Consider the following 26732-nt stretch of genomic DNA (forward strand, 5'->3'; position numbering starts at 1 on the left):
CATTAGTATTCTTTCTTTTAACTACAATATTCATGACTTTCCCTATTCTCTGCCAGGAAAAATAATTAGCTTGAGCAATAATCATGGAGATAAAAAGATGAAGAATATAATCCTGTCCCATTCAAACCAGTCAGAAAATTGTCTTCCATCAGACCAAGATGTGGCCCACTGGGTGTGAAGAAGAATCTAAAGGTAAAGAGTTAGTACAAGGTAATAAATACCACTAATAAACACTCAGCAGACTAAAGGCTCAGTTCAGCAACCCTTATTCTCATGGTTATTCCTTCTGTGTGAGCAGACCCATTAATACGAATGGGACCACTCATTTCAGTAAAGTGTACCCATGACAGTAAGGTCGGCTTGTTAAACTGTGGGTTACAGGATTACAGCATCTGTTATTTTGTTTGATGTTATTCATTGAACCTTTCGTATACCATCTGAGAGCCCATCACCAGGGATTACAGCCTTTGGTGGTGAAGAAGAAAAGAGTAAGCTTAAATTTGAAGATGGATAAATTTCCTTCTCTTGGGGGCAAACTGAATGTTTGAGTTAGGGAGACTGATGATGGAATCAAAGAGAGAAAAGAGAAAGAGACAACTTGCTTTGAAATTTCAATGGAAAGGATAGTCATTTACGATAGGGTTCTGGCAGACAGATAAACACAACACAATAGAATTGGGAGATTCATTAGGTGAACTGAGTATTGTATATCATAGCTGCTTGTTATTTGTTCCATACATCACAGCCTTTTTGTCTCATCTTCAACACATTGATTTTGCAAAGCTTTTCATCAAGTGCATCTATAAGATTCTTCCTCTGCCTTCAGTTTGCCAGATCTGTTATATACTTGTGAATTCCTCTGTACACTTTTTCTAAGGGTAAATCTGCATACTATTCAGGAGTCATTTCACCTTATTTAGGTTGTGAAACACCACAAACATGGCTGACATTCAAAGAAATGAAAATCAAAGTTATGCCATTTGTTCCAGGATATCTAATTATTTGATTGTGTTTTCATCAATAATGTTATTTTAATAGCCCTGTAACTGATACCCTCATGAATTTTTAAAGACTGATATCAATGAATAAAAAAGGAAGATACTGGCAAGTTGACTGTTTAATTATGAATAACTTGTTAATATGATAAATCTAAATTGTTGTGCATCTACTATATTTAAATGGATAAAATGAATATTAGTGTATTAATTATTGTTAAATGCTGTTGTTCTGTCTCTTGTTAACTAGTACTGGATTCTAGCAGAACAAACTGCTGAGTAAGGGACTGCCACTACATGGACTTGCCCTTAAAAGGGTTGGTCTGAGCCTTATCTCTGCCAAAGCATACCCTGTCCTTGCAGGTAAAGGGAAGGAGTCAAGAGGTCACATGATGGGGCATGAGCTTCTGACCTAGACCTGCTGGGAGAGACAGATGACAGCCTGAATTAACAACAAGAAGTCCGGTGGCACCTTATAGACTAACAAATATTTTGGAGCATAAACTTTCATGGGCAAAGACCTGCTTCATTAGCAGGTCTTTGACCATGACAGCTTATGTGTTCCAAAATATTTGTTAGTCTATAAGATGCCATCGGACTTCTTGTTTTTGAAGATACAGACTAATTCGACTACCCTCTGATATTTGTCACCCCGAATTGAGTGAATCAAAGACTCAAAGAAACAGGAGACTGGTAGGAGCTGGTATAAGGAGAGATTTCCCTTAGCCCCCACTCAGACACGTACTGAGTGTAAGTTTTCTGGGAATAAAAGCCAGCTAGGAAGGCTCTATGGAAGCAAGCCCTCTGACTGAATGTCCCTGAACAGACAGAGTTAAGATCCTTGCTGGCTGTGAGCCAGAAAAAAAGATTGGGTAGGAATTCACAGCATACTACTCAGCAGGAACAGTGGCAGAATTTGACCTTTGGTCATATTTACCTGTTCCTTTTGCAATTCACTTTTATGCCCATGGTTTTTGCCCTTCAGTGATATCAGATTTTTTAAGAGTATGACTTGGTCCAATCTCACTCACTAAGAGTAGGGTGTAGGAGGAAGTAGGAGGTTAGAGTTTTTTGTTAGTTATTAATACACGATGTGTGGGAAATTCTATAAAAAGAAACTTCCATCTAAGCTTTTGTTCCTTAGACATCAAAATGTGATCAACAGGCAAACTTGTCACGATGGCACATCCCATGAATGACAGACACTATTACAAATAAAGTGCATTACACATGTTTACTATCTATAATGCTTTTCCAATTTTACATCTAATAAAATAGTTTTGCATGGAAAAAATATGAGATTGATGAAACCAAGAATAAGGGAAAATGGTAAGTGATGATATTTTGGTAAAGAGAATGCAAACTACATGCAATTATTTTCTGGCTGTTCCATCCCATGCACTTTGGGGATTTTGGATGTTGATATCTGTCACCAATGATCCAAGAACCTTTATCTAACGTGACATAGGTCTCTCACCAACATTCTGCAAACCTTATCTATGTTGTATAGCACAAAAGCTGAAAACTAGAAATGTGTAGCAATTTTAGTTAGAGAAGATTCTGACATTATAAAAGATTTTGATAAAATTTTGTTAATAACTTCTCTGATTCTGTCATTATTAGATATTTAGAAGTTTTCACTTCCCATTTCCTGTACTAAATTGCTCAAAGGTCTCAAATGGCTCTAAAAGGAACGTGTAAAAACCTGCTATTAAAAAAAACCACACACACTTCAATTCTTTAAACAAACCCATGTAACATGAGGGCCAGACCTTCAGCAGGTGCTCTGCCTGTCCTGTAATTGTGCATGGGCAATTTTGCATTAAAATATTATGTAAATTTTTAAGTTCAGCCAACTGTACCCACAATTTGGTATTCATCTCTTTGACTCACACAATCCCTTTAATGCACCAAGCAATGAACAGTAGTTTTCCAGAACTTCCGAATGTTCTGCATTCAATTGCTTCCTTTTCAAATTATCATTATTTCCAGTGCATCAGAAGAAAGAGCTCACAATCTTTTCTCAGAGCGCTTCTTCCTAAATGTGTTATAATGGGATGTGGAACATTTATGTCAGTGATATTTTTCTTGAGTGGTACTATTGCCCTTGGTGACATATAGTTCATTCCTGGGGTGGGATTTATTTAATCTTTCTCAATTTTGTACAGTGAATTGTCCTCCTTTAGTTGAGGAAGACTTAGATTTGACAGAGGAAGATTTTACATTTCTGTCAAAAAGAATCTTTTGCTTCTTGGCTTTAAAAGAACAATCATGTATGTTTCCCATCTGATCCCAGAGCCCTGGTTTCCTTTCTCTGATCCAAGGTAGCACTATTATATTTGTATTTTCAGAAGAAGTGCCACTTCCTTTCAACTTCCATGTTAGTCTGTATCTTCACAAAACAAAAAAGTAGTCATGTAGAACTTTAAAGTTGAACAAAATAGTTTATTAGGTGATGAGCTTCTGTGGGACAGGCCTACTTTTTCAGATCCGGAAATTTTTTTTTAGCTATTTAATGTCAGAGGCATAGGTCTCTTTCAAGATTTAGTGTTCGTCATTTTCCTAAAAATTTTAACATTTTAAGGGATGCTCAGAAAATACATTACTGGGCATTCGGAAGACAATATATTTTTACTGTAAATGCTTCAGGGAGGAGAAATCATTTTGTCTGTTTTAATAAAGCCCTGCCTAAATTTACACTGCTATTTAAATATTTATTATTGATGGTAATAAAAACAATGTAATCCTTTACACAGAGTGTTGCAGTCTTGATTTATAATGGTAAAAGGGAGTTATCAGAAAATCACTCCACTTTTTTGTCTGGATTCCAGTCACTGAGATTTCAATTTTTTTCCCTACTCAGTCACACACAAATGAGCAAACTGGCTCACTTTATACAGTTATTCCTCTTCTAGTTGTGCTACATGACAAATTGTTGTATTGTATTAAAGAAATAAAAATTAACATGACAGCCTTTGCCAGTGTTCCCTTTCTAAGAATTCCGCCCCCCCCATCCCCAGAGTTTTCTCCTTAGGGCTCCACCTTTATTAAACTGCATAGCAAGGAGGAAAAATTCTCTCTCTATCTTGAGCATTAGCCGCGACAGGGAGTCCCAACAAGGAATATCAACTCTATCAACTTTATAACCTTGACAGTAGATGGAGTCACAAGAGGCGAGAATATCATCATTCAAAGAGACTGGTGTCTCTTTGTATCATGACTCTTCATTCTTGATATATATTTTTTTCTGACTCAACAGTTTTAGGAACTTTGAATACTCTCTATATTCTCAGATTTAACAGATTCCCTCTTCTCTCTCTCAGAATAACCTGTCAAGCCTGCTTTCAGTTTCAGGTTATCTTGGAAGCTGATATAAAACATTTTTCCTGAAGGAATTTCATCATCATCCTTGTGTTGTAGGATAGATTCCCTCTTTCTGAGTTCCCCCAAAAACAGATAAAAAACCTTTGAGCCTCCTGGGGTCAATTTATTACAGTAGAAAACCCAGTGGCCCTAACTCCTGATATCACCATAAAGACTGTCTAACAAATATGGCTCTGGCACCCCTTACCAGATGCAGCTCCCCTTGCAGCCTTGGTGCCCATCGCCATGATCCAACTCTTTGAGTCCAACAACCAGTAGATATCTCCCAACACAAGTCTGAGTCCTCAGCTGGTCCACTGAATTCCCTCCCAGAGACTATCACAAAGTCTTTCAGTGTGTCTTGCCTCTCAGACTCTTCCTGGCCCTTGATAACTGCAGATACAGGTATGCCCTCTTTTTTGGCTAGATGGAAATACCTACTCTGGTGCAGGAGAGCTAGACCAGTGAAACGTTTCTTTTAAAACAATTGCCTTTTTCTCTATCTCTGAACTTTATAAAATTGGAAGGATTTAAAAATCAACTTACCTGTTTTACACAATAGTTACTTAGGGAAAATATAAGTAACTACAGTAAACACTTTAATATCCAGCATTCTATCATCCAGAACTCTCACAAAACTGCCATTTTAACCATACGTCAATTTTAGTTACCTTTTCTGTAAGTACAGTAGAGTGAAAGTAATTACAAATAAATATAGCAAATACAGTATAAATTTACAGAGTATAATACTCCTGTTTTTGGTAAATAAAGTACTCTGCACAGATTTTTGTTTGTTTCTTGACATCTAATCTTGTTTTTCCTTAGTGTTATGCACTGCTAGGTACATCTCTCTATTATCCAGAATATTGGAATATCCAGCAACCCCTCTGTCCTGCCGCTGATGGATATGAGTTTCCTGTATAAGAGACTCAGAGGGGTAGCCGTGTTATTCTGTACTTTCTCAAATAGCAAGCTGTCCTGTAGAACCTTAAAGACTAACAAATTTATTTATTAGGAAATGAAATTTCATGGGTAAATGGGCCTTACTCACGAAAGCTCATTGCTATAAGAGATATATTAATATATGACTTAGTGCTCTTTTTTCATATATTCAGAAAAAAAATCAAATTTCAGGTCATCACAGACTACCCCCCACAACCCCGCTCTTTTTTCTAGAAATGAATATTTCAAATAATAGACTGTATGCTAACACATCATCTGAGAGAAAACACTGACAAGGCCTACAGCAATTGCTTACCACTACCTCTGTTTTTGTTTGTGACTACAAAACATTTGTAACTATAGCTAAGACATTAAAAAAAAAAAGCCTACAGCTAAGTGAGACTACCATAGAATGGATATCAGATGTCTAAAAATATCTAACTGCCACCTTCCAGAGGTTACGGTGTCAGAAAACCATTCCAAAGAGCATATTTGTGGGGGGCGGGATTTTTTTTAAATTTTGGTTTTAGGGGTGTTTGCATGGGAGGGAATTGTTTCATAACATTTTTCAGGAATCTGCCTATTTGGAGTGACCTGCTCTATAAAACTTCAAGCAATACTGAGTTACTCAGTGTACTTCAGATAATGTATAAGTATGTCCTATTGTTTTCTATTAACTCTACTGTTCATAATAAAAATACACAGGGCAGGCAAAATAGTGCGCCTAATTTTGGTGTAAATAATTAGCATGTCTTCACACGAGTAAATAAAACACAAGTGGGTCTGGGTTCAAAATAAGGCTTGTTGTTTCGGGAGGACAGTAGGAAGCTCAAGTTTACTTGTTAACTTGAGGAGAAATTTCTGATATAAATCAGCTTGGCTCTAGGTTCTGCAATACAACAAAACATGATCTAGGAATTAGAGCTGGATGGAAATTTTGAGAGGATTTTTTTTCCATTAGGAAATGCTGATTCAAGCAAAATGGTTTCAAAAAGTTTTTCAAATTAGATTACATTCTATTAAAATGGAACAGAATATTCAGATAAGAGCAAAACATTCTGAATGGAACATTTTGATTTCCTATTTCAAATTAATTTTACTTCAGTTTTATATTCTCTCTCTCTCTCTCTCTCTCACAATCTCTAAAAAATAATTTCCTCCTGGGAGACAGAATGACATTATCACATAAATGCATCAGTTTGCTGCACAGGGCGTTAAGGGGGGAGAGAGGGGCTGAGGGGGAGGCCCCAAAAAGGTGGGGCTGGCTATGTGGCTCCCTGGCCAGGCTGGGGCTGGCTGTACAGTTCTCCAATCCCCAGGTCTCCCCCATGTGCCCTGTCCCCTCTCCCTAGCCCCCCTGCCTCCGGGCCCTCAATGTTTATTTTGAAAGCCTGCTCCAGAATTTCACTCCTCTGATGGTTAGAAACCTTTGCCTCATTTCAAGCCTAAACATATTGGCCACCAGTTGTGTCCATACTTGTATTTAAGTCAAATAACTCCTTTCTGTCCCTGATGTTTATCCCTCTGATGTATTTATAGAGAACAATCCTCAGCTTTCCTTTGGTTAGCTAAATAAGTCAGCTTTTTGTGACTCCTTTCACAAGGCAGGTTTCCCACACCTTGGATCATCCTAGTAGCCCTTCTCTGCACCTATTTCACTTTAAATTAATCTTACTTGAGCACAGGAAACCAGTATTGAATAATACATGTCTATCTTCTAAAGACTGATATTTATTTCAGGTCAGTTTAATTTGTCATCAGATGTGGTTTCTGAGCTACACAGCTAGATACAACTATACATTCTAACTCTTCTTGGTTCCCCAGAGCACATATTTGATCAGATGACATTAGCACACTGACATCACAAGTACGGCAAGAATCCATCTCCTCCATGGCAATGGATGCAGCCTGCTGCAACAGAACTCAGAAGGTTAAGCTACCTGGGAGTTGAGACTGCTAAAGACTTAAATCACATTCATTAAACCCAGTCTCTAAGGATAGGCAAATTTTTCATCATTGTGCAGTTCTCAAAGGTTAGTGCAATTGAATTCCTCAATGCTCATTTTCACTGTTGAGCGTACAATGTAAACAATCCTATCAGATAGACATAGAAACAGCTTGATACCTCTCATGCCATTTTTGCGCATTGTTGCCAGTGTAGTGCTCTATAGAAAGGATTTATATTTCAACTTATTAAAAGTTTCCATAGGCAGGAGTACTTCTTTGCTAGGGAATATGAAAAACCTGGCAGAGCACAGAACAGCTCTCCACAGAATACTTTCCATTGACACTATGATATTTTAAGATTAAGTTAGACCACTCTAAATCCAATACTGACACTTCCCTGTTTAAAATCTCATTTCCTCTCAGAAACTCTAACATACTTTTTTGCTTTTGATATTAATACTTTTTGCTCAAGCTAAATGCCCTGGCAGTAGAGTTCTACATATGTTTTAACTTGAAATAAGGTAGAGTACTTATAACTGTGGCAAAAGAGGGAGTTATTTGTAATATATTTATGAATGCTCTGTCTGACAAAGCAGACCTTCCCACCCTGATTTAATATAGCTAGGGGATAAAAGAGAACAAAACGGGAAGGGTGTGTACTCATGTGAGAGACCAGATACATCAACACAGAATTACAGAATACTAGAACTAGAAGAAACCTCAAAAGGCCACCAAATGTTGTCCCCTGTGCTCATGGCAGGACCAAGCATCATTTCCCTTGGTGTCCAACATGATAGCCACGAGACACATGTGGCTATTTGGTCAGTTTGACTGTGACTAGTTGACTTGAACAATACATATATTTTCAGAATATTGTGGTGAGATCACTATAGAATTGGTTGGCCACCATGGACAGAACATCCCTGACAGATGTGTGATTAATCTGATCTTAAAAACCTCCAATGATGGGGATTCCACAACCTCCCCAGGCAATTTATTCCAGTGCTTAACCATCCTAATGGTTAGCAAGCTTTTTCTAATGTACAGCATAAACGTCCCTTGCTGCATTTTAAGTCTATTGCTTCTTGTCCTATCCTGAGAGGTTATGGAGAATAATTTTACTCTCTCCTACTTTTGACAACCTTTTAAGTATTTGGACTGAACAGAATAAAAACCCGTGAATGCACGAGGAGGAGCTGGAAGAGGCAATGCAACCCCCTACCAACTGAACATTAATGTATAATGACCAGGAAGCCAAAGCCAACTGAATGACAAAAGGAGGAGGTATCAGGTGGCTGTGTTAACAACTGGTCACATAAGAAACACTCAAGACACATACAAAGTTGGAGAGAGTGAAGATGGGTCTTAGGGAATGCTGCATGCTGCAAATTTGGTTTTTGTCTGAAGTTTGGCTTTTCCATGCCAACCCAACAACTCTCTCATGCTGCATGACACCTTGCTTTGAAAAGGCTGTGCTGATTCAATGCAAACACTTACTGGGTTGCACTTCTCGCTAAGAAAACAAAACAGGAGTAATGTAGCTCTTTAAAGACTAACAAAATGATATGATGAAGTGGGTCTGTCGCATGAAAGCTCATCACCTAATAAAGCATTTTGTTAGACTTTAAAGTGCTACATAACTGCTGTTTTGTTTTGGTAGAATACAGACTAACACGGCTACCTCTCTGTTACTTCTTGCTAAGAAGATAAAGGGAAGATAAAATGACTTTGAACTAAGGTGGACTTGCGATAGCGGACCGGGAAAAAGGGGATTGTGGACCTGAAGGCAGTTCCAAAGTCACTTGAGGCCATGTGCTCTGCCCTTGGAGTGTAGACCCTTGAGGTCTGGCACACTGAAAGGATTATTTCCAGGGGAATGCTTAAAAACCATGCATGTAGAGCTGACAAAAACAATCTGTGACAGTACAAAGAACAGAACTTGGCCTGATGAATAGAATTCTCTCCTATAGTTGCTAATCTAAAAGAACTAAACACATGAGGTAGGGAAAAAAAAAAGTTTTTTTTTTTTGATGCCACTAAACAGTCATGGAGATATTTGAACACAAAGATTTTGAATAGGCTGGTTTGGTTACATGGTTAAAAACCTATATGCATATATTTAAAAGCACAGCTTGAGAATACAGTGGGCTTGTCTACACTACCACCTCCCTTCGAAGGAAGGATGGTAATTAGGGTGTTGGGAGTTTACTAATGAAGTGCTGCGGTGCACAGGCAGCACTTCATTAAGCAAATCCCCCCCCCGTTGCAACTTCGAAGTTTTCAACTTCCAAGTACTGGCTTGCGTCTAGGAGTAAAGGGACTTTGAAGTTGCTCCAGCACTTTGGAGTACTGGCGGGTGAGTCGTGGCTAGGGGCGTGCCTGTACTTCGAAGTTTAAAACTTTGAAATTGCCGAGGGGGGGAATTTGCTTAATGAAGTGCTGCCTATGCACGGCAGTACTTCATTAGTAAACTCCCAACACCCTAACTACCATCTGTCCTTCGAAGGAAGGTGGTAGTGTAGACAAGCCCAGTGAAAGGGAAAAAAAATTGAGGAAATATGGACAACCACCAAGCTGCTGAATAAAGCATTTTGATTGTTTTAAGAGTAAGCTAAAGATACTAGGGGATCCACAAAGTAATTACTTTTTACCCCTTAGTGTACATAAACTTGAAACATCCTAGTGTATCTGATGTGTTTCCATGTGGGGGTTTTTTTTTTCAGTCCTCATTTCTTGAAAGGCTTATAACCAGGGAAATGCAAAATAATGCAAAAATGATTATTAGGAGAATGATACTTTACAAAGAGAAAGGATTCAATATTTTCAGAGGCTTGAAAATGTTGGACAAGAAAATGACCTGGGGGTTAGTGAAGAAATATTCTAATGAATTTTATTATAAGACAATAATACACAATATAAACACAGCATGTATCGCAAGAGAAAACCAAAACTAATATACTAGCTGGTTTATCTCACTCAAAAAAAAAAAAAAAAGAAGCGGGGGGTGGGGTGGGAAATCTTAGAAATTATGGTGAGAAGGAATCTCACAGAAATATAAATACAATATTTGGAAGGGAAGAATTTTAGCAGAATATCTGAATCAATGCCAAACACAAGCAGGGGGATGTATGTAGTTGCACTAAAAAAGAATGAACAATTTACATGGACAAAAATAGGAGCAATTAGATGCATTTGCCCAGGAATTAGACAAAGAATAAGAATGTGAGAGACAATTGCTAATTACTGTGAGGACATATAGTAAATGTTGATTCTTTTAACCTAAATTAGTGTTCCAAAATATCTTCTTTTGCATCTCTGCAATACGCATCTCTACATTTTAATGTGTGTTCCCATTTACAATATTTCAAATCCATTTGTAACTGTACAGTGACTACTCAGGAGATATTTTCATAGAACAACTTAAAATAATGAAAGAGCAAGAAACCAAACAGGCAAAATGTTATTTATTTTCTATTCAGCAGTGCTGACTGATCATTGTGATCAAAAACTAGATGCCTTGCAACTCTACTTCAGCCCATTCTTTTGGCTCCATCCTCAGCCCCACTTGGGTTTAAAAGTTTTGTGTTGGGGGTTTTTATGCCCTTTTCTCTGGGTTGATAGGGTAACCAAGAGTCACTCTCAACTCTGAGTTCTAGCTTAGGGAACTCATGTTGAACAGTTAGGCTCATTCAGATGTGCTGCTGTTTCTTTGAACACCTTACTATGCCCAAGTCCCTTATAATGCTTTCCCAGTAGCCTGTGGTAATACAACCTCTCAGGCTTCTTCCTTTCAGGCTTCTCCCAACTGCTTGATCCTCCTCAGGAATGCTGACCTCTGGGACTACCTCACTGGGCTCTGATCCTTTTCCAGGAGCCAGCACAGATGCTAAGTCTATCCCTATGGTCCTTTTCTTCCTGCCTTCATCTGGCCCTTCTTAGACAGTGGGAACTCCCTGTCTTTCCTGAGTTTCCTCCCCCAGCTAAATTCTCTTCCTTCTCTTTTTTAGCTGTCTATGACTCTTCCATGGTAGGGCCTCATTTTAAATGGGTACAGATCAAAATAAGTTGGTGTAAATTAAAGGACCAGCCAATGAAGGACACTTCTGGGCAAGGCATGTTTTGGGCCATAATCTTGGTGTCGTGTTGCAGTCTCTTATGTTTTTGAATATGCATATGCTTAACTCCAATATCCTTTATGCAAAATGGGACATGTAACCTATCATTGAAGAGCTTGTAATCCTCTAACTGTTTATATTCTATTTGTGTGCCTGTATCACTCCTGTATTTAAAGTTAGAAATATGAATAAACCTTTTTATTAACATAGGTGTGCTGGAAGTCCTGTGGCACCTTATAGACTAACAGATATTTTGGAGCATAAACTTTCATGGGCAAAGACCCACTGATGAAGCCCACGAAAACTCATGCTCCAAAAATCTGTTAGTCTATAAAGTGCCACATGACTTCATTTTGTTTTTGTGGATATAGACTAACATGGCTACCCCTCTGATACTTGTCACCATGTAAGGCACTATATTTACCTGTAAGGAGTAGAAAGACATCAACCTCATGGAAAAAACTTGCACAGATACTGATGGACATTATCTTACTCTCGAAATGCCAACAGATGAACATCATACCAAATGGACTGCAGGTTAAAAGATGAAGTGGGTCTTTGCCTATGAAAGCTTATGTGCCAAAAAATCAGTTAGTCTATAAGGACTTCTTGTTCTTTTGTGGATACTGACTAACATGGCTACCCCCTGATACTAGGTGTGCTAATGAAAGCTATTAGCAGTACTCAAGAAACTTAATGGCCCAGTGCTCAAGACAATGATCTGTGAATAGTTTGGTTTTTCCTGTAAGTGCAGACCATGGCTGGTTCTACAAAGACGTGTGACCATGCCTCCTGGTGTTAGAATCCATCATGAATTTGGTACTTTTCTACAGAGGTGTGGGGAACTGAAGAATGACTTTCCACCCTAGGGAAATTCTATATAAGGGAAGGGGAAATAAATGATGATTGTCTTCAGCTGGCTTCACAGACTGCTCCCCCCCTGAGAGAATACATGAAAACATCTGAAAAGAAAAGAACTCTACTGATGGGGGAAGAACTGCTACTGGACACAGGTCAGAAAGAATAGCTCTAGCCTGAGTGAATTTACGAGCTTGCCCTATATATAGCTTTTAGGAAAAGGTAGACAGATTTATTTGGGTTCTGATCTATTGGGGTTCTGTCTCTCCTGGTTCCAGTGAGGCTGTGCATCTGGGTTCTGTGTCAAGTCCCTATGACTGAGCCTTTCCTGAGCTGAACTGCACTCAGTGTCTTCTGCTATGGGTTGTGACCCCAACTCTAGGCCTTTGCTAGGTGAGACCAGTGGTTTTCGTTTTGCACGACGGGGTGGTGGGGCATGCCAGAGGGCAGGTAGGTGGGCTCACTGGTATGATTAGCCTATCAGGTGACAGTCTGAAAGGGATCTCTGTGAGTCAGCCTATATGGAACAGACTAGGTCAGTATTTTATAGGAGGGCTCTTTTCACGTTAGTTCAGATCAGCCTTAGATCTACAGTTGTTTAATTCTTAAAGGTCTGTTGTTCATTCCCATAGAAGCAGTTTGTCAAATGAAGAGATGAAAAACAAGCTACAAGAGATATTACAAAAAGTAGCTATTTTTTATGCAGTTGAAGGGTTAGAACACCTACAGGAAAATTAAGGTGAAATGTGAAAAGCAACAACAAAGAAAGTGTGTGCATGTGTGTGCCAGAGGAGAGAGAAAGAAAGAAGGGGACAAAGGAAAGAAACAAGAAGAAGCCTGAAGAATATGGACTTCAAACTGAGGTTTCCTTTAAAAGGGAGGTTCTTGAGTGAGAGAATAAATCTGAAGCATAGAACTGTCCTGGAAGCTCATAAATATGTCTTATAATGTAACAATGAACACTAAGGTGAGCTCCTGATGTGAGGTGAAGCAGGCTGCTTGGGCTAGACAGTGACTCACTACACTTTTAAGGAGAAGCTTAAGTGTCACTATATATTTATTTTGGCTCATATTACAAAGCTATTTACACTGATAACACTGGTAGCAACATCTAACGCCTGCCTAAAGGGCAAAGGAGGGACAGCTTCAGAGATTCTTAAGAGGCCCAGCTGAGAAAAAGGGGAAAGTATTTTTCCAGCGTTAGTGCAGAGTGATGGCTCTGTAACCATGTGTTTCAGCCACAGTTTTTTTTTGTTCTTTCTCCAATAAAGGTAAGCACCTATCATACAATATTAGAAACATGACTTTTTAAAAAAAAGTAAGTCACTTTGTCTGCGTCTACATGTGCCACTTCTTCTGGAAGTGACATAATAATGAGTCATGTGGAACATGCTAACGAGACACAGATGTAAATTTCCCATGCCTTGTTAGCATATGGGCACTATTCGGAGTCCAGAAGAAGCTGTTCCAGACTCCAAAATACATGGGTAGATAAGCAGCCCGCGGGGATCTTCTGGAAGGAAATCCTCCTTCTGGAAGCCCCTTCTTCAAAATTTGGAGGGTTTCTTTCTGGAAGATCCCCAGGGGTTTGCATATCTAAACGTGTTATTTTGGAGTCTGGAAGAGCTTCTTTTGGACTCCAAATCATGTGCTTAGATGCTAATGAGGCATGGAAAATTTACATCTGCGCCTTGCTAGCATCTTCTGAATGGCTCATTACCATGCTGCTTCTAGCATCAGTGGCACGTGTAGATGCAGCTTCTGTGGGTGAAATGGCATGGTAGAAAGATTGGCCTTTAAATACAGATTCATTGTGCACTAAACCCAATTTATTATTCATAATGATCTCAGTAAACAAGTAGAGAGGTATAACACACAGGTTTTTAAAAAATATATATGCAAAGAGACAAAAACAGTGTTTGAATCCACATCAGGATTTAGGCTTGTCCTATATTTGGGCTTGAGTTTGGATTCACAATCAACGGCAGATACCCAGTGTCATGAAAAAATGTTTGAAATCATGCAATATCAGCTTCAGGACTGCATTAAAAGATCAGGTGAACAACCAATCTGGAGATGGTCTAGCAATATTCACAGCTGAAACAGGCTCCTTCTAGTTTTGCATGACTGTAATATAAAGGCAAGTTTGAACATGGGGTTCTAAATTTAAATTTCCTGAAAGTTTGAGGGTTTCAAATCACATTTCCGTTTTGTCTCTTATCCAGTTAAAATGAAAAACTTCACCTCTGGATAATCCTTTATCAGCACACAAAGTTAACAGTCAAGAGCAATGTTACGTACCGTAACAAGGGCAAGCGAGAGAAGAAAGATACAAATTTTGAATGACACAATTTTGAGCCACATCCACAATATAGCACAATTAATTGCTGGAAAAAAACCCTGTAAGTGAGCGGTGACTTGTGCCAGAATTACTGATTTTTAACTGCTGAGTTTCATCACTTCACACTGCAATTGAAAAATAATATTTTATATTAACACATTTTTCTCATAAGAGATTATCTGCTAAGAGAACACGGCTCTATTAATTCATACCTGCCTACACTGAGAACACTTAGCCTTCAGATTTATGCCTAACAACATAATTCATGCCTTTTCCTGTCTCATTTCTGAAATATTTCCATCCTGAAGAGTAAGAATTAAAAATAAGACTTCTATCAGCATAAATCCTCATGCACTGAGACAATGATACACCTAACACTTGTAAAGAACAGACTTTAAAATCACCCTGACACCTATTACCATATTTTAAATCTTCACCTAGCTCTGCAGTCTATAGCTACGTCTACATGTGAAGCCTACATCGACGTAGCTTATTTCGATGTAGCGACATTGAAATAGGCTATTTCGATGAATAACGTCTACGCGTCCTCCAGGGCAGTTCAACATCGACTTTGGGAAGCACCACATCGAAATAGGCACTGCGAGGGAACGTCTACATGCCACAGTAGCACACATCGAAATAAGGGTGCCGGGCACAGCTGCAGACAGGGTCACAGGGCGGACTCAACAGCAAGCCGCTCCCTTAAAGGGCCCCTCCCAGACACAGCTGCGCTAAACAACACAAGATCCACACAGCCGACAACTGGTTGCAGACCCTGTGCATGCAGCATGGATCCCCAGCTGCAGCAGCAGCAGCCAGAAGCCCTGGGCTAAGGGCTGCTGCCCATGGTGACCATAGAGCCCCGCAGGGGCTGGAGAGAGAGCGTCTCTCAACCCCTCAGCTAATGGCCACCATGGCGGACCCCGCTATTTCGATGGTGCGGGACGCAGATCGTCTACATGTGCCCTACTTCGACGTTCAACTTTGAAGTAGGGCGCTATTCCCATCCCCTCATGGGGTTAGCGGCTTTGACGTCTCGCTGCCTAACGTCAATGTTAACATCAAAATAGCGCCCAACACGTGTAGCCGTGACGGGCGCTATTTTGAAGTTAGTGCCACTATTTCGAAGTAGCGTGCACGTGTAGACACGGCTTATATGTTGAAAACTGTCTATAACAGTTCTGTATATACTGAACTAGATTACATAGAAGATATTTCACTGAAAAAATAAATAAGAAAATATTTATTAATTAAATAGCTAAAGTTCCAGTGCAAATATATAGAATGAAACTGACAAGTTTAACAAAAATGCATTATTCTTTAGAACAATATATAATACAATATATGGAGATACACCTCTCATAGAGCAGGAAGGGACCTTGGGAGGTCATTGAGTCCAGTCTCCTGCCCTCTTGGCAGGACCAAGCACCGTCCCCCTGCCCCCCCTTTTTTTTTTAAATCTATTTGCTCCAGATCCCTAAATGGCCCCTCAAGGATTGAACTCACAACCTTTAGCAGGCCAATGCTCAAACCACTGAACTATCCCTCCCCCACTGTTTGATAATGGACCATTAAAAATTATGTTAATCGGAGGAATTGTTCATATGACCTAAGACCAGTTGTCCATCTAGCCGAGTATTCTGTGTTCCAAGAGTGGCCAATGCCAGATGCTTCAGAGGAAACGAATAGAACTAGAATGATCTACCCTTTGTTGTCAAGTTCTTGCATCTGGTAATCAGAGGCTTAGAGAGAAAATGGGGTTGCTTCCATGGTCATATATCTCTGACACAGAAAAAATGGCACTCAATCTGCTGGTCACAAAAATAAAGTCTTGAAAATCTGAGCTACAAGAGAAACTTCAAGTGATATTTAGTGTCTGTTTCATTGTTTCATAGACTTTAAGCCCAGAGGGACATTAGGTCATCAAGTCTGACCCCCTTTACAACATCAGAACTATTAGTTTACTTGGTACAGATATATCATGCTATGATTCTATAAATACTCATAATTATTCTTCCATGTCTTCCTAGAAATATTGCTTCCATAGGCACAAATATTTATACTGGAGCTACAAACACAACAACAATAATCAAATAAGTTAAAAGAGTCACTATGTTCAACATCTATGGAAAATGACAGAGAGATAGCTGTGTTGGTCTGTATTCATCAAAACAAAAAGCAGTTAAGTAGCACTTTAGAGACTAACAAAATCATGTATTAGGTGATGAGCTTCTGTGGGACAGAACCAGTTCTTCAGAAATATGTCTGTGAATATGCTTGTGCCTAACTCCAATATCCTTTATGAGTCTGTCCCACAAAAGTTCATCACCTAATATATTATTTTGTTAGTCTTTAAAGTGCTACATGACCACTTATCTATGAAAAAGGAAAACATATAGGGTCTGTACATTACTCCATCTGTGCACCATTGCCAAACTCAAAAATGAATTAGGCCAAATGATAAAATGATCATTCTTTGATGCCATTGCCATCAAGCATCTTGGTGAAACCAAATTCAACGTCTCTCCAGACAACAATAAAACAAAAACTGCACTAAAAATGTATGAACCAAAACAAACAAACAAACAAACAAACCCCAGAAGATGCTCCTTTTTTCATTAACTAGCTCTAAACGTAATTTACACAAGCACTGATTCAGAAAGCTTATTCATTGCAAACTTACATTTTAGCATCAGCAAAACATCTGCAAAGGAAGTAAATATAAGAAGTATTTGAGGAGATATTACTGAAAAGTATGCTCAGTGAAGAAAAGGTAGTAGGCCTATTGGTAGGTATGGAGGCGGTGCAGGGGTGTGTGAATAGCAAAATACTCAACCCCTTCCCATTGGCTGATAAACAGCTTTTTTTCTCTGTGGTGAATGCAATTGTGGGTAAGTACCCACAGCATCTCTAAGACAAATTCCCAGGCTGCCTACACAGAAGCATCTACATATCAAGAGTAGATAACTTCATGGACATGGGGGCTGGGAGGGATATACAATCAATTAGAACAACTATCTGCAGTACAGCATGCCAGCTGAATTTTAAAAACATATTATATATTCTTTTGGTCGAAATGAACTGTAGAATCCAAATAATAATGCTCATTCTTCAGATGTAAAGAAAAACTGAAATGTGCACATTAGACTAATGCATAAATCTTAAATAAGGCCAAAACCTCGGTACTCCCACAGTATTTCCACATCCCTCAGTAAATGAGAACTGGAGAAATACTTCAGGGGAGTATTCACACACAGGATTTCAAAACAAAACTGTATCCACAATCACTTACGTGTTTTTCTTGTGTAACATGCAGCCCCAAACTATGTTGTTCCTGAAGATATTTGAGGAAAGCAGAAGTACTGAGCACTCCTGCATCTGGGACTGTGCAAGAATGAGTGCTTGGATCTCCATTTTAATATCTCCATTTTCCCATCTCTGTTCAAAAAGGCTTCAGCCACTCAGTCAAGGAGTAGAAGTATTACACCATGAACTGGATGTTTGTGAACCAGTTTGTGAACATTCCCCTAAGATGAAGTATGTTTGCATACAATGCTTGTCCAACACTTCTGAATCATGAATGCGTTTGTTAAACCAATGTTTGATTTAAAAAAAAAATCACACACAGTAAAGAAGGGTTCATTCACTGAATATATTATTTGCTATGAAAAGTTCATCCATCTGCTCTGATGAGTGGCAGTATGATTCCATTTGCCAAGTGAGGAGATGAATATTTCAGAGTAGGGGAAACACAAAACAAAAAAGCCAGCACTGCATTTTAGTATCTGGGACTGTGAATTTCCAAAGCTGCTAAGCACTTATTCGTTCATTCATACGCTGTTTATGCATTAGCTGAAACATGCAAATGATTAAGAGATGGGACATCAGAAATGATGGATGTCATAGAGATTAACTACACTGACTAGATTCAAAGGATGTCAACAGTGGGAAAAGATGATCATTTTTAAAGTTAATCAAAGAAGTGCCATACATTAGCATAATGCAAATCTCCTGGGAACACTTTGCAATTAAATGATACCTGAATGTTTTATAGCATCGTTCAAAATGGTGGAAAATCTACATGATAATCTAAGGAAGTTATACTGCATCTGTGAACACAAAATAGGCTTTCAATAAGCAAAGAAAGTGCATAAGATAAAGGAGCCAGGAGAATAAAATGTACAAAATACATACATTGAGGCACAGATTCCACAAACCCTCATATATATCTTTAAGTTTGTACAACAGTTCCATTGGCCTCAGTGGGACCACTCCTATGCAGAAACTTAAGCCCACTCATGTCTTTAGGATTAGTGCCAAAGAAAAGAAAGTGAAGAAAATTAGAAATTAACTTGAGTTTTATTAAAATATGTTATACAAATATATGTTGAGCCTCTCCACTTTGGCACCCTTGAGACCCGCCAAACCAAAGAATATGCCAAGTCACAGATGGTCAATATTGTCTAGCAGTATCACCAGCACTTCCATTGCTTACTGGGCTCTTAGAAGACATTTAGGGGTAAATTACAGCTAAATAACACCACAGAACTCAGAGAGCCAGGACTGGTGGCTGTAAACAAACTTTATGAGACTGTGGGAAACTTGGCTACACCCATAAGATGATGTCTGGCTAACTAAAGACATGCCATATCATGGATGTGTCAGACCAGAGAGCACCAGACCAGAGGTGTTCAAACTGTATATTACTCATATACTTGTAATGTATTAGACTTGATATTAATATGGATGAGAAATAAGGAGCTACAAATGCAGAAATTTCTGAACTTCAAATCCTAAAAAGTGTATTTGTTCCAGAGAAATGGTAAATACTCATTTAATTATAATCAATATTTATTGATTAAAATTAGGGTGTCAATTAATTGCAGTTAACTCACACAATTAACTCAAAAAATGTAACCGCAATTAATCACAGTTTTGGAATACCAATTTAAATTTATTAGAAATACATCAGATGTTTTTCTATATTTTAAATATATTTATTTCAGTTACAACACAGAATGCAAAGTGTACAATGCTCACTTTATATTATTTTATTAGAAATATTTGCACTACAAATGATGAACAAAAGTAATACAGGATGAACCTCTCTAATCCAGAACACTCTTGTCTGGTAACATCCATAATCTGGCATGATTTTAGTTAGCGAGATAACCACTTATCATGGGTGTGGCCAAGTTTCCCATGGTCCCTTAAAGTTTGCTTACAGACAGCAAATTCTGTCATCTGGCACTGGTGAGATCCAAGGGTGCCAGAGGAGAGAGGTTCAACCTGCAGTATTTTTCAACACACCTCACACTAGTACTTTAATTTCATCTCTTTATCATGCAAATGCAATGAACAAATGTCAAATTTTGATAATATGACTGCACTCAAAAACTAAACAGTGTAATACTTCAGTGCCTTCATATACTTTTAGTCCTATTTCTTGTTTAGCTGATTGCTTAGATAAACAAGTGCACTTAGGTTTATGGAGGATAATGCTGCTTCCTTCCTTACTACATCTCCTGACAATGAGAAAAGGAATTTGCCTGGCACTTTTGTAGCCAGCATTTCAAGGTGTTTGTGTATCAGATATGCTAAACATTAGGATGCCACTTCGTGCTTTGGCTACCTTTGCAGAGGACATGCTTCCATGCCAATGATGTTCACTAAAAATAATGCATTAATTAAATGTTGAATAGTAACAGAGAGGGAGCCGTGCTAGTCTAAATACTATCAAAGAAAAAGCAGTCAAGTCGCACTTTAAAGACTAGCAAAATAATTTCTTAGATGAGATTTCGTGGGACATATGCACGTCTTCAGACCATAGCCTTACCAGAACAGAGAATATTCAAGGCACAGAGAACCAAAAACAGTGATCAAGGAGGACAAATCAGAAAAAAATGATCAAGGTGAGCAAATCAGAGAGTGGGAGGGTCGGGGGTGGGGAAGGTCAAAAATTAGATTAAGCCAAGTATGCAGATGAGCCCCTATAGTGACTCAGAAAGTTCCCATCCCAGTTCAAACCACGCGTTAATGTGTTGAATTTGAATATAAAATCCAGCTCGGCTGTTTCTCTTTGAATAGCGGTGCGAATTTTTTTTTCAGTAACACGCATGCCCTTAAGTCATTAACAGAATGCCCCATTCCATTAAAATGTTGACTAACTGGTTTGTGGATCTGGAGTGTTTTGATGTCTGTTTTGTGCCCATTATTTTGCTAGTCTTTAAAGTGCTATTTGACTGCTTTTTGTTTTATTAATTAAATGTGTGACTGAACTGCTTGGGGGAGAATTGCATGTGTCCTGCTCTGTCCAGCTTTTATCCACATTCTACCATGTAGTTCATGTTATAGAAGTCTTGGATGATGACTCAGCCTGCTGTTCGTTTTAAGAATACTTTCACTGCAGATTTGACAAAACTCAAAGAATGTAAAAATGTGAGGTTTTTAAAGATAGCTACAGCACTCAACCCAATGTTTAAGAAGCTGCAGTTCCTTCCAAAATCTGAGAGGCAGAAGAGGTGAAGCACATTTTCAGAAGTTTAAAAAGAGCAATATTCTAATGAGGAAACTACATAAACTGAACCATCAAAAAACTTAGAGACTCCTCCACCAAAACAAAAAATCGACCCTCTGCTGGTGTCATCTGACCCAAATGATGAACATGCTTTGGCTCACTGTTGAGCAGAACCCATTACCAGCATGCATGCACGTCTTCTGCAATGGTGGTTGAAGCAGGAAGGGCCATATGAATTTTTACCACATATACAATGTAAACATCTTCCAGCACTGGCTGAAAGAGTGTCAGGTGAGTGCCTGGTCTCACTCTCAGGGGATACTGTGAACAAGAGGTAGGGAGCATTGTTTCCTGCAAATGAAAACCAAACTTGTTTGCTTGAGTGATTGGCTGAACAAGAAGCAGGACTGATTGGACCTGTAGATGCTTAAGTTTTATATTGTTTTATATGAATACAGGTTTTGTTGTACTTAATTCTAAATTTGTAAGTTCAACTTTATGATGAAGAGATTGCATTATAGTGACTGTATGAGGTACTATACTATTACTTTTGTCTTTTAAAGGCAAATATTTGTAATAAAAATAAATATTAAGTGAGAACTGTCCACTTCATATTCTATGTTGAAACTGAAATCAATAAATTTGAAAATGTTGAAAAAAAATCCAGAAATAGTCAATTTTGTGAATAATTGTAATTACTGTTTTAATCGCATGGCATCCCTAATTAAAATTATTTATTTTGGGATCCCAGCCATATTGCATCAGCATTATTTATCATATTTGTCTTTGACTATAATAATAATGAAAGAATATTTTTGGAAAAGACAATCAGTTTCCTGATTATCCATTTCATAGCCTAGAAATAAACTAAAGCAACAATAATGATAATGCTGAATTCTTTGTATGGCTGATTTGCACTCATTTTAACTACTATGAACTATTATGTGCCACTGCAGCAAAACATGTCTATCATTGTTGAGTTAATTACAACTTCAAAAAGCAAAATAAATCCCAAACTTCCAAATGCCACTAATGACCTTGTAGCTGATAAGAGGTTTATTAAACTATCCTTCATCCATTCTGGCTCTTGACACTGTAATTCAAATACTGAACACTATAGGCACTGTTCTAATCAATAGTGAGGGGTGCCCCTCTAGAGATCTGATGGTTCTGTGAAATGCAGGAAGTTTCTGATTATTATCAGAAACTTTAGAACTTTTGCTTTATAGATTTTAAATGCTAATCTTTCGTAATTCCTTGAAAAGAAGGGGAACTTTTCTCTGATCAGGTATCTTCCCAGCCATTTCCCTACATCCTTGTAGAAGAAACTGTCTCTTTCAGAGGCAGAAATTCCTGTCAGTGATTAACAGGAAGACCTCTGGAGTGTTTTACTTTGAAGAACGGGAGAGTGGACTCCTACAGGTTTCCTCCACCACTGTAATTCACCCATTTTCAAATGGACAATTCAGAAAAAAAATATTGTAAGGTCAGCATTGTAAGGTTTGTCAGCATAGCTCCCTACACTTTTACAAGGAACGTAACATACAGGTTATACTTGAACTGAGAAGTCTAGACTAAGAGATTAGTAGGAAGGAAAAGGAAGTGAACTCATTAATACTGACAAAACTCTGTGTATGCTATTCAGACATTCTCATCTGTGCATGGTGAAGGCCTGGCCCATACTGTTCTAAGATACAATTATAAGTTTCCCATCATTTTGGGGCTTTTTGTTGCCATAAGGATCAACACTTAACCTTCAGCGCTTAACTAAGGTCTTTGCCTGCAGAATGTTACCCTTTAATGGACAGCTTGCTTATAGTTTAAAATGTTTCATGTTTTACCAGCCAATTAAGAACATACAGGGTCAGTTTCAATGGAAATTACAAATGGCATGATTAATCAGGCCATTTCTCAATCAATTTACTAATCTTATGTTCCGATGCAGGAAATAGTCAGGGTCACACAAGGTACCAGAACTGGGAGGAATGAGCAAGTTGTTTTAAAAAGTTAAAATCGGCACGAATATCAACAAAATATTCCTTAAGGCAATATGGAAAAGTGTTTTCATTTGAGTGATAAATGTCCCATCACCTGAGATATTTAAAACTCGACTAAAACTAGGCAAACCCACAGAAAGCACACTGCAAAGAGCAATTTTGCACTAGAAAAAGTATGAACCAAAGAGCTTTTCCCCATATCCACCTTCTCTGATTTGTGAAAGTAAATGTTGGCTTTGGCAGTAAACTTACCTTAGAAACTTGAATTTAAATGAAGTTAGTAGTACTCTGAACAATAGCTCTGCCAAATCACATTATAGGGTCCTATATTCATAGAGACAATAATTTCTAAACAAAATTTACTCTTTATAGAACTCCAATGTTTTTCTCTCTTAGTTCTGAAAAACTTAGGCCATGATCTAAAAAACGAACCATGCCTTCCTTCTTGTGCATCATCACTTTGAAAGACTTAACAGCACATCTTTCTATTAGAGGTTGAACCTCTCTAGTCCAGCACACTCTCGTCCAGCGACATCCGTAGCCCCGCATTATTTTAAATAGCTGGATAACTACTTATCATGGGAGTGGCCAAATTTCCCACAGTCCCATAAAGTTTGTTGATAGCCAGCCGTCCTGGCTCTCAGTGTTCTGTGCTGTTATTTAGCTCTAATTTACCCTAAGTGTCTTCTCAGAGACCAATAAACAGTGGAAATGTTAGTAATACTGCTAGAAAATATTGACCTCCCATGATCCAGCAAATTCTCTCGTTCGGCACCAATCAGGTCCCAAGGGTGCCAGATTGCAGAGGCTCAACCTGTACCAATTGTTTTCCTTAGTAATCTCCACCTAATGCTAAGTAGCACTAACCCTTCATTTATGTAATCTGAAAGGGACATGGGTCACAGTGAAATGCTTGCAGTTAATTTATGTCTGCTCTTCTGTTGTGATATTCAGGATGCCTTTTGGTATACTGTGCCACAATGTAGTACCATCCTATTGCTTTTTTTTATTCTAACTGCTTGATGACAGTAGACCTAATAAATAAAGGGTTTACTTCAAGAGTTACATGAACACAGACATAGTGGTGAATAATTGCATTTCTGGTAAATATTTTCATGGATAATAAATTATTAAAATAAATTGATTATGGAATAATCTTCAGGATAAGTGTCTAATAAAACAATGATGCATCAACAGAAAAGATGTTGCTTCAGATAATGCCATTACCATGCAAAAGAACAAACAGTGTATGTTCAGATAAGGTAAACACTGGGGAGGTTATGGGCATATGGAAGTCAACATGAAGCAACTAGAACAAACATCACAACACAGAAGGGCAGGTCCAGCCACAAGGCAAGCTATTGTTTAAGTCATCAAACAATCCAGTCCACATCTGCACACACCAGACACCAAAAATACAACCTGTATTATATGAAAAAAAATTAACAGGAATTGTGGTACCATAATCACACATACAGATCTAGGAAACTTGGGAGTCTTCTCAACTCATTTTAGAACAAATGTCTCTCAGATCAAAGTGCAGAAGTAATATCAGCCAAAGCTTAAATATACAATCTCTCTACCAGTTTTACTCCAGAGTGGTAACTCAGTGAGCATCAGTAATCACCAGCAGTATGTACAGATAAAGGATCTAGTGTAGTCCCATTATCACAGGGAAAAATTATATAGAGACTAAAATATAATGGAATCCAGAAGGTGAATCCAGGAGGCTGTCCAACACTCAAAATACAGTGAATTAAATATTTCTAAAAGTCCAGCGCAGCAAATGTTTATGAGCCCTGTGTTTAGTGAAAATCTGATGGCATTTGATTGGTCAACAGTTTTGTGGCCTCTGCAATACAGATCTTTCCCCTGAAGCGGTTCCTTTTTTTAAAAAAAGATTTTAATACCTTGGAATTTTTGTCAACTACTTTAAAATATATCAATATGCTGCTGCTAAATAATGAAACTGAAAATTGTGCCATAATTGCATAGACTGACCTTTTAAATACCATCCCCACAAAAATTGCAGTCTTCTTTTACCTTGCCAGTTACATGTCTGGAACTTCCAAGATGTTTCGAGTCTCCACTCCCACCAGGCCTAAGCTCTTTGAGAACTGCCAACAAGTAGGCTAATTCTTCTAGCTAGTGTCCTATCAGGTGATTTGTCAAGCTACCATATGATGGAACTGGATACCACACCTAGAAGCAACATGATTGTGGACAGAGATCAGGACATGCTAAGCTGGTCTCCATCTTACAGGTATCCCAGGATCTTCCCTAGCCAATGTGTTGGGAGGCCACTGGACTGAGACAACAAAAGTGTTATTATTGGCCTCAAAAGAGGGGAAAAAAACCTTCTGAAGTGTGATAAAGGCTATAGGAATTACCTAATCCTCTCAAAGTTAGATGATGTGCATTTATCTGTATAGAGTTGTCTCGCAACAATAACAAGGTAAAGTAAACAAAATTAACTACAGCAGTTAAATGTTACTGTATTTGTTTTTTTCTGCAGCATTCTGAGAAATGCATTAAATAAATGAACTGCAGTTCAATTAGTCCCATGTACTGACAAAAGAGAGCAAAGGAAGTTGAGGTGAAAAATAATGGTATCTATGCTACATCATATAATTTAACTCAAAGAAGAGAAAAGGGAAACATTAAAGATAATTTAGCTAATTTTGTCTCAGTTCCTTAAATCTAAAGCCGAATGTTACCAGGAAAAATTTTGCCTGCCCAAATTAAATTAACAATGTGTAATTGTTTGAATGGTATAGCTGATATAACACATTCATATGCTTTCATAGTGGAGAATAGGATTCAGAAGAGACAGAAAATGAGAAGGAAGTCCCTTGGCTGGAATTTAGTATGATTCCAGTGAGAACAAGATTGATTTAAATATATAAGCTTTCGTCATGTTTATTCTCTTCAACTACACTGCAATTTTTTTGTCATTTGCCTGACCTGAGGTACTTGAAGCACATTGCAAACCCAGTCAATTTACTGAAATGAAAATTTAACACTGAAATATACTGTATGGTTTTAAAAAGAACATTGGATATGTACAAATTTGAAACAGATTTTTTTGTATTCTTCGTGAACTTTTCCAGCTTAACATTTAATCGATGTCTTTTGGTCTTGGAGGACTTGTGAAAACCATGTAGGACAGTGAAATCTATTATTTCACATTTCTGAACCACTGCAAAAGTTCAATCTTCTCAGAACATTTGAACACAATCATAAACAGAGTGATGTAAAGAATAGAATTAAGAAACAGAGCTGCATATACAACAAAGATAATGAACATAACTAGACTTACCCACCAAATGCCTGGACTGCATAAAACTTGGAAGCATCCAAAGAACTTCCACTTACTATTCGAGCCTTTAATGGAGAATTAAAAACAAAAACAAAAACAAGCAGCAGATTAGTTACTCAGTTACTGCCAATATATTTTATATAGAATTTAACAGCATCGTACATATAACACCTTACTATGAAATATGTCAAGCAGGGTCAGCTCCAGGCCAAAGCTACATTAATTTTTGCTTCGATTTTCATATGATTAGCACTCAGCATTTAATGAAAAACACTGGTAAAACCCCAGAGAACGTATTAGATATTGCCTCCCAAATATCGCTGCCCTTTAAATCCCAT

The 26732-nt window shown here is 38.1% G+C and overlaps 1 protein-coding gene across 2 annotated transcripts in view; it reads right to left on the reverse strand.

The window, feature by feature from the left end:
- Positions 1 to 26732, reverse strand: part of UNC13C (unc-13 homolog C) — a 425720-nt gene that overhangs the window by 349835 nt on the left and 49153 nt on the right. For both annotated transcript variants that reach the window (XM_075006542.1, XM_075006543.1), the window contains exon 3: positions 26395 to 26459. In XM_075006542.1, the coding sequence (XP_074862643.1) occupies positions 26395 to 26459 (65 nt within the window). The remainder of the gene's footprint in view (positions 1 to 26394; positions 26460 to 26732) is intronic.

Source organism: Carettochelys insculpta, chromosome 12, assembly GCF_033958435.1.
Source record: "Carettochelys insculpta isolate YL-2023 chromosome 12, ASM3395843v1, whole genome shotgun sequence".
Taxonomy (NCBI): domain Eukaryota; kingdom Metazoa; phylum Chordata; order Testudines; family Carettochelyidae; genus Carettochelys; species Carettochelys insculpta.